The sequence below is a fragment of the Gobio gobio genome (assembly GCF_949357685.1).
Source record: "Gobio gobio genome assembly, chromosome: 1".
Classification (NCBI taxonomy): Eukaryota; Metazoa; Chordata; class Actinopteri; order Cypriniformes; family Gobionidae; genus Gobio; species Gobio gobio.
The window spans coordinates 79,873,645-79,883,249 of record NC_137097.1 but is presented as its reverse complement, the minus strand read 5'-3'; the positions used below and the strand labels follow the sequence as shown (position 1 = coordinate 79,883,249).

The window sequence follows — 9,605 nt, the reverse complement described above, 5'->3', positions numbered from 1 at the left end:
TTAACGCCTCCCTGAACATTTAAGTTCATATTTTAATCATTTAACATGTTCAATGACATGTTACAATGACACGCGGTTCTCCGATGTTGCTTAATGCTCACATAAATAGCGTATTATTTTCCAATTCACATTTTTTAGAATTTAATAGCTTTCCATCAACTCCAACCCTTTTAATTATGAAATACACAACACATTGATCAATTTTGGTTGCACTTTATGTGTCAGAACTTAAATATCGAATAAACTGTGTCTGAATAATAACACTCTACAAATGCTGGGTTGTTTCAACCAATGTTTGGTTCAAATCTGCTTTTAATCAAAAGTGTAAACCCAGTGATTGGGTTTGTCCATATTTGACCCAAAATTTGGTTGAAGCAATCCAGCATTTTTTAGAGTTGAGGGAAAAAAAATAAATTAGGCTACATATTTTAACTATAGTATTTGGTTTATTATATAATGACTTCATATTCTAAATCAAGAATATTAAGTTCCAAAAAATATGAATAAATGTAGGCTATAAAAAGTTTAAAATCATAAATAAAGGTGTGATTCCAATCCGAGGCCGAATATTCCAGCTGAAATCACCGCCCTCTGCTGAGAAACTTCAGGGCGAAATCCAGCAGCCAATCAGAGAAGGACCCGACGAGCCTCTCCTGTTCCTTTAAGAGATTTTTTTCCATGAATTGATTTTTTTTTCTCGCTCTTCACACAACGAGGCTCTTTAAGCCCCGGCGCGCGACACAGAGCAGGCATTCAGAGCGCGAGCGAGGGGGCTGAACCGACGGACGGACTCTCGCGCTGGGCGGGCGACCTGCTTTCAGTGCAGTAAGACCTCTCTCTGTCTGACACTTACTCTCTGTGTGCATGGGAATATATACGGCATTGCAATGTCGAAACGGGGAAATTACTATTTATCATTATTATTATTAATAATAATAATAAATATGCATCGCATTGAATTTAATCGCCGCATGCTCATTTGACTTCGTTTTCTGTTCGGGTGATGTGTGCTTGAAGTTTGAGGGATAACTGTAAAGAAGAAAGTTTCTCATCGAAATGGATTATTTAAGAAACGCTTTAAAAGCAAACTGGTGTCACGAGGTGTAAATTTCGAGATTTGCGAGTAAATCTGAGACGTGTTGTGTTAATCTGTCTTAAAACGGCTTAATATATTCAAAACTATTCGAAATATTATACACTTCGATATTTTTAGTAGCCTACAATTACAGCTGCATTTGAATACTTTGATTTGATGCGTGTGCATAATATATATTATGTATTTTCAGTTATAGGCTTTTATAATACTGTTTTTTTAAAGGCTAATGTTGTATATTTTCTGTTTTTCTTGCGTTTTTGTGAGCAATCGTTGCTGTATCTGGCCAAAATGCTCGTGTAACCTGCTTATATGTAAAGTGTAAAGTCTGTTATATTCCATTCACATTATAGGAAACAAACGAAGCATTTCAATATTCTGAGGGGGAAAAAAACGAAAAAAAAAACAAACAAACAAAAAAACCTATCGCCCAGTCAATCAAGTAAACAGATTTTCGCATCAGTGGAAGTTCGAATTTTCTTTGTCAAATCTAAGTGCATTTGTTTAATTCCTAACAGCTGTTATTATAATACTGTTTTATCTGCTTTTTTAAAGATACGATGTTGTATATTTTCTGGTTTACTTGCGTATTTGTGAGCAATAATTTCTGTGTATCTGGCATAAATGCTCGTGTAACCTGCTTATGTAAAGTGCAAAGTCTGTAATATTCCGTTCACAGTATTAAAAATTGGCGCATTTCAATATTCTGAAGAAAAAACATAATCAAATCAACAGCATCAGTTTAAATTCGGATCTAATTGTTTTAGTCAAATCTAAGCACATTTGTCTAATTGTGCCATTTAGGAAATGTTTTGGCATGAGTGAATTAGGGGCAAATTATTGCCAAACCAGGCGTTATGACCCGCCCTCCTCTAGCCAAAGATGAACTGAATCAAATCTGAACAAATAAAGTTAGGAGTGGTTCAAATTAATGAACAGAACGTCTCTATGTGCGCGTTGTTCTGAAATGTCGCGTTTGCTAAATAAAACGGACCGATTTGTGTTACTCAAAAACGAATTGCTTTATAGCTACCCCTACTTTTGTCCCAAAGAAACTTCACACACAAGTCAATCTGACACAAATGATTAAATGTTTGTATTCCCGTGACCCTAACAAATGGGACTGGATTATTATATATATATTATTATATATATTATATGGATTATGAATATTAAATCAATCTGTTATCCGCTGAAGTGAAGTCACCTGTGTCTGATGTTAATTAATAGCCTACTGCTGTCGGATGGGTTGTTCTTGTGTTCGGCTGAGATTCGATCCGCTCCGACAGCAGTAATTCAAGATCAGCTCTGGCTGCAGAGTTTATGCCGAATATTAATCAATATCTGGTGTTCAGAGAGTGCTTCAAGAGAAAAAATGGCTCTTTGATTGACTTTCAGTAATCAGACATATAGGCTACTCCGTCTAAATAAATGATTTCGCTTATATTCACTATGCCGGTTGCTTGAGTTTTCATAAACACACTGCTATGATTTTCCTTATTTTCCTGCTGGTTATGAGTCGTCGCTTGTGCTTTCACCAACAAACACTGTGTAATTCAGCCGCCCGCAGCAGCGCCGCTCCGTGTTTATCCAGCAGCGAGGCGGAATGAAGCCGGTATTATTCCAGCACTTTCTCTCCCGGGAGCTTGAACAAACCGCCAAACCTTCAACAGTAGCTTGTTAGCAGGAGTGAAGCTAAAATAACACACACACGCAGACCGAGGCGAACTGACGCCACCGTATGATTGGCCTGGAAAAAAGACCAATTCTAAATAAAGTCAAAGCCTCAGTGTTTGTAGCCGTTTTTCCTGAACAGGTTTTTTCTTGTTCGCGAGGCGTTTGAGTGAACAGCGAAGAGGTTGTGCGGTAGGAAATGTTATGTAAACGTTCAAATAAAACGTTCTTTAAAATAACACATTTAGAACTTTCTCATAACAATCAAATGCGTTCACATGGTGTTGAGAGAAATGTTCTTAGAAGAACGTTATATTGTGAGTAAAATTAGTTATGGGACAATGACATTAAAGTAGCCTAACATTTTAAATACCGTTGTAAGAAAATTGGATGTTTTAGAAACATTGCAAATCATCCGATTTCAGAAATGTATTAGCTGGGATAAAAACGCGATAATAATATTTTTGTACACTGAGAAGAAATGCTTTACAGAAACATGCAAATGTAACATACAAACTCCCATAATATTGAACTAAATAACATTTGTGTTGTTTTTTCAGCAGATCTATATCCTGGGGAAGACGGCGGATGGATTCATTCTGACAGAACAGAGCGCGTATGAAAACAAGCGAGTTAAAGTTTCACTGGATGACCTACTATATAATTAACAATTGTTTTCCAGAAATTAAAATAGTTTTTAAAGAATAAACGTATTAAAAACCGAGGTCCTGTGAGGAAAAACTAGACCTACCGAAGACACCTGTGGCCGCAGAGCGAGAGCACCGATGTCGGCGGAGGAACACAGTATGTCGGAGGTGGAAATGAGTCCCGGGGTCTCTGAGGACGGTCACTCCATGTCCCCCGGACACTCTTCGGGGGCCCCCGGCGGGCCGGACTCCCCTCTTCCCGGTCAGCCGTCTCAGATGCCGGGCGTCGGTGATGATGGAGCCGGAGTCTCCGCCGGTGTCTCAATTAAGTCCGATGAAGAAGACGACCGGTTTCCCATCGGCATCCGCGAGGCGGTCAGCCAGGTGCTCAATGGCTACGACTGGACGCTCGTGCCCATGCCCGTGCGCGTGAACTCGGGCAGTAAGAGCAAGCCGCACGTGAAGCGGCCGATGAACGCCTTCATGGTATGGGCGCAGGCCGCGCGCAGGAAACTGGCGGATCAATATCCGCACCTGCACAACGCCGAGCTCAGTAAAACACTCGGGAAACTCTGGAGGTGAGAGCAAAAACAATTATGTTTACCTGATATGAAATATGGTAGCCTACTAAATGCACAAATTAATATAATGTTACACTCTAAAAAAAAGGTTCTATATGGCACCAACAATGGTTCTTGGCTCGTAATCATAGGGGAACCTTTTTTAGTGCTATATAGCACCAATTTTGGTGCTTCAGCTGTTCTTCAGAGGTTCTTGACTAAGGTGCTATATAGCATCTCTGAAGAACTGATGAAGAACCACTGAAGCACCAAAATTGGTGCTATATAGCACTTAAAAAGGTTCCCCTATCATTACGAGCTAAGAACCATTGTTGGTGCCATATAGAACCTTTTTTTTAGAGTACTCCAGACAAGTTTGTTTATATAGCACATTTAGTACATAATTATAATTGTGCTTTAATTAAAAAAATAATCATAACAGACATAAAACATTTCATTAAAATGAAATTGGGAGGGAAAAAACCCTATGATGATCAAATCGAAAGTCCATCTGAACATTCCCAGTCATAAACCACTCAAGAAACAGCCACCATCAATTAATTACTGTAATTCTATCAGTTAATAATTGATGCTGCAGATCCAGTCAGTTCTGATGGCCACTCCTCATATTAACTGCACACTGCTAACTCGGCCTTTGGCTTTGAGTTTCTCAGGGGCTTTAGCTCAGAATAATCATTCCTTCAACATGCCAGATTAGAGGGACAAATCCCTTCAGGAGCTGCTGTGGAAAAGACATGCCGTAAACAGCGCCATTAACCCGAGCTCGAAGGCCAACTATTACACAGTTTATTTTCATGAGGGACTGAGTGTTTGGTCCGGCTGGATTTCTAGATGCACAGCTAAACCACTGAAAGCGTCTCGCTCCACAGATGACGGCATATATAACAGGTGGAGAATCAAACACCAGCTGGAATATCAGACACACAAACTGATCGTCTGCTCGTGTTCAGCTCTCACAGGAGAAATCTGAGCCAGAATCTGTATTTAACATCTCATTTGACACTTAACTCAATGTGTTTTTGATTAAGACTACAGGTGATATCATCAAAATGCAGATTTAAATGCTTATAAAGTCCTGAGTAGCACTGATTAATTGTTAATATTCTGTAGATTGAGTGAGTTTACTGTGATGGTATTTTTGTTATTTTGTCAAGTGATCAGGTTACATCCTTCACTATGAAATATTTTTACTGTGCAAAAGTTGATCTTTTTTTTTGGCATGTGTGTATTCCAGGCTGCTGAACGAGACGGATAAGAGGCCGTTTATCGAGGAAGCCGAGCGTTTGAGGAAGCAGCACAAGAAAGACTATCCCGAGTACAAATACCAGCCACGTCGACGCAAGAACGGCAAACCGGGATCCAACGCTGAGGGCGACGGCCACTCCGAGGGCGAGGTCAGTCACAGCCAATCACATTACAAGAGCCTGCACCTGGAGGTGGCGCACGGCGGGGCCGCGGGATCGCCATTGGCCGACGGACACCACCCTCACGCTACAGGTAAGCCACACCTGCCAACACAGGACACAATACATGAATCTAAAGAAACACTGAAGACTTTTATAATAATAATAATTTTTTATTTTTAATAATTATTAATCTTCTGTGGCGCAAACAAGCTTCCGTAGAAAACAGCTCTTTTAAATTATAATAATATTTCACTGTTTAAACTGCTTTTTTTGATCGCATTGGTGAGCAGAAGTAGCCTGACAAGCCAGACCCACATCAAGATGTTGGGTCTGGAAACTTACCATTGGCAGGGCTCAATCCGAGGGGCGGGATAAACGGTTGTCTGTCAAATTCCCTCTGCACGCAATTGGATAGCACCAACCGAAGCGGAGCTAATGTTAGTTGATAGATTAAACTCCGTACACATCTTCCTTTCTTACGAATGACTTCAGTGCCGTTCTTTGTTCTTTCCTCAAAGAAAAGCTGAACTCCAAGTCTTCCAGAGTAGCGGCCAAAACCGATTTGAAAGACGCTGATCGTCAGGTTCTTTGTTTACCTGTAGCACGCAGAACCTCCGCAACTCCGCTCCATCATTATCTTAAAGCTACACTGTGTGATATTTTCCCCCATCTAGTGGTGAAAAGGTATATGATCATTCAGTGAATATTAGTTTCTGTTCCTCTCAACTCCTACGGTGGCCGATTTAGTCCAAGATTAACATGGCTTCCACTTCGACCTCGTCCACATTGGTCACGCTGCCATCGAGTGTTAAAACGCGAAAGGCGAAGCTTGAATTTACGGGTATGTCCCTCTTTGGCTAATGTACTTTCAAGATGGAGGGGCAACATGGCGACCGGCATTCGAACCCTCACCCGTATGTATTTTCAATGGCAAACTTACGAGAATACTTTATTACTTGAAAGAAGTAAATATACATTAATGAGCACATATATTTTTAAGTGTTTTTAGCTAAGAATAAACTAAAAAGTTACACAGTGTAGCTTTAAGCCCGCCCAACGACTCTATACACAATGTGATTGGCCTCACCAGATTTTGTTTTTTTCCAGCGAGAGTTGCTAGACTACACTCGCGGCAAAATAAATGTTCTGCCGCTAGGGTGCGTCTAGATTTCTAGGCTAGAGCAGAAGAGACTTCCAAAAAAATGAACTCTTCCATTTGTTCCTCAGGTCAGAGCCACAGCCCGCCGACGCCCCCTACCACTCCTAAGACGGAACTGCAGGGGGGGAAATCCGGTGAAGGGAAGCGCGAGGGCGGCGCCTCCAGGAGCGGTTTGGGGGTGGGAGCAGACGGAAGCTCCGCCTCCTCGTCCGCCAGCGGTAAACCGCACATCGACTTCGGTAACGTGGACATTGGCGAGATCAGCCATGACGTAATGGCCAACATGGAGCCGTTCGACGTGAACGAGTTTGACCAGTACCTTCCGCCCAACGGACACCCGCAGGCGCCAGGCGGCGCAAGCGCTGGGTCTTCGGCTTCGCCGTACGCTTACGGCATCTCCAGTGCTCTGGCGGCCGCTAGTGGTCACTCGACCGCCTGGCTGTCCAAGCAACAGCTGCCGTCCCAGCAGCACTTGGGCTCGGATGGCGGGAAAACGCAGATTAAGAGCGAGACGCACTTCTCCAGCGACGCGGCGGCGAGCGGGTCCCACGTCACGTACACGCCGCTCAGCCTGCCGCACTACAGCGCCGCCTTCCCCTCGCTGACGTCACGCGCGCAGTTCGCCGAATACGCCGAGCACCAGGCGTCCGGCTCGTACTACGCCCACTCCAGCCAAACCTCCGGCCTGTACTCCGCCTTCTCCTACATGGGCCCCTCGCAGAGGCCCCTGTACACGGCCATTCCGGATCCCGGCTCCGTGCCGCAGTCGCACAGCCCCACGCACTGGGAGCAGCCCGTCTACACCACCCTATCTCGACCGTGACATGCGTCGCGGAGATGACGCGACGCTCTCGTTTCATTTCCAGTCACTGAAGGTCCAAACTAAGGTGTGACCGAAAATCATCAAAACACTCGCCTGCGCCACAATCTACACAGACATAAATCTGCGAGAACGCGTGTGTGTGTGTGGAGATCTGCAGGGAAAATATTCTCACGTTGCCTCAGGCTGATAAATCCATCACGACCCGTTTCACAGAGATCTGCTCGTCCGCCAATTCGACACCAGTGGTATTTCATGAGACATATTACCAAAGTACTGAGACCAAAACACACACACAAAAATGGGCGTAGTTTCTGAACTCTGTGTGGTTTGGCAGTGTATCAGATCACAAACTTCTTCCAACACATTCACACAAACTCACACCTGATGCTATTACCTGTACATCCACATGTTTTTTTTATTTGTATTTGTATGTATGAATAATCTCTTTTTATTAACCAAAATAAGGCCATATTGTTTTTATCTTGGAAAAATAATGACGTGTTTTTATTGTTGTAATCTTTTCTATTGTTGTTACTCTTGTGTTGCCATAACTACACTGAAAAGTCTTCACCACTGTCTAGTGTTTGTTAATGACATTTGTGTTTTATGACTTTCAGCGTGTGTAAATATCAGTGCCAGGACGCGATAAACGCGTGTAAACCGTGTTACTCCAAACACACAAACGGAGTACTGTAATGCAATATGTTTCCGTCACAGCGGAATTAACGCGATTATGAGTTTCCGGTATAGAATGACCTTTAATATTTAGCTAACACCGCTAGTGCCTCAGTCCGTCGGAAACGGTTGCTAATCGCTGATAAATTCGAATTAAATCACGTGAAACTCTTTTCAGGGCGCGAATTTTCGGCCGTTCGCCAATTCGGATATGTTAAATGCCCACATTGAGATTGAAACAGTGCCGGTTTGTATTTTGTGGAAATATAATGTCCGTTTCAGAACATTACCCGTGATGCCTAGCTCAATAAAACACTGCAGAATTATATCGCAAAGACAGTCTGTTACTGTAAACCATGTTCAATGTTTTTCTCCCTCTTTTATAGTTTTCGCCCTCTTTATTAGTACTATTCTGAAACAGGCAAACGACATTATTGTTATATATTACAAAATATTATTTATATTTGTTGTTTTTTGTTCGTTTTTTTTATTAGTAGCGTTTTATTCTGATGTTGTGTAATTCTGTGGTGGGTAAAAGTGTTGTTGTTTTTCTTTATCAGTGTAAATAGAAGAGAGCAGTGACTAACTTCCCTCACTCTAAATAAAGCTGCAGTCTGTACAAACACGTCCTCGCCTTCTTATCTCTACCTGTAAGATCATGACAAAAAGCACAGTTTTCAGAATAGCACACTACAATAGCTTTAATGTATCATCTATAGGCTACTCTGGTGTTAGGGGTGAGTGGGGTAAGATGAGCCATTTTTACGTAATTGGTCCTTAAGATAATAAAATAATGCATAAGTACAATAAAAGTAGGCCTATCTAAAGTAATTATTGGATGTTTTCTATCATTTTAAATGATCAGAATGCATGACAAAGTGTTCCATAAATATGACTGCTTATAAAAAAAGGTGTTCTGTGGCTCAATTTACCCCCTGTTATGGGTAAGTTGATCCGAGTCAGTGGGTAAGTTGCACCATCTAGGGGTAAACGGACCATCTAACTGAATCTGAATCAAACCCATGTGTAAATTGTAAAGATAATTGCCCTCAATAATCACATTTCCTTTTACAAATAGTCATATTTCTTTTCTTAATGCTAACCTAAACAACATAAAACCAAACAAATGAAGACTTGCATTGTTTGCATGTCTGAGACAATATGTTGAACACCAACGTTGTAACCTTCCCAAAAACAGCCTAAACAGAGTTTGATGAGTAGAATTAAATACAAACTGAATTCGAATGAATTAATACATGTCATTGAAACTAATAAAGATTTTAATCAAAAGGTTCTTGGCATGGTAGTTTTTCTGCAATATTGAACATGTTAGGCCATTAGGGACGACAGGTGTAAAGATATATATGATTAAGCATCTGGGTCTGATCAGAGCACGATTTGGTGTACTATCAAATAAACTCTAGCTAAAATAGTTTTTTAAGAAAATTATAAACTAAACCAGTTGTGTAACATTACATTGAAATTATACCAGTTACTTCAGGGGCCGTATTCACACAACATTTTATCTTAGCACTAAGAGTTCTCCT

At 41.5% G+C, this 9,605-nt stretch overlaps 1 protein-coding gene across 1 annotated transcript; it reads left to right on the top strand.

Annotated features, from left to right (window-relative positions):
* The first annotated feature begins 708 nt into the window (after positions 1-708).
* On the top strand, positions 709-9,344 carry sox10 (SRY-box transcription factor 10). Its single transcript, XM_079831417.1, has 4 exons — positions 709-825; positions 3,328-3,992; positions 5,230-5,492; positions 6,629-9,344. Exons 2-4 carry the CDS (start codon positions 3,553-3,555, stop codon positions 7,381-7,383), a joined length of 1,458 nt encoding a protein of 485 aa, XP_079687543.1. The 5' UTR covers positions 709-825; positions 3,328-3,552; the 3' UTR covers positions 7,384-9,344.
* The last annotated feature ends 261 nt before the right edge of the window (positions 9,345-9,605 follow it).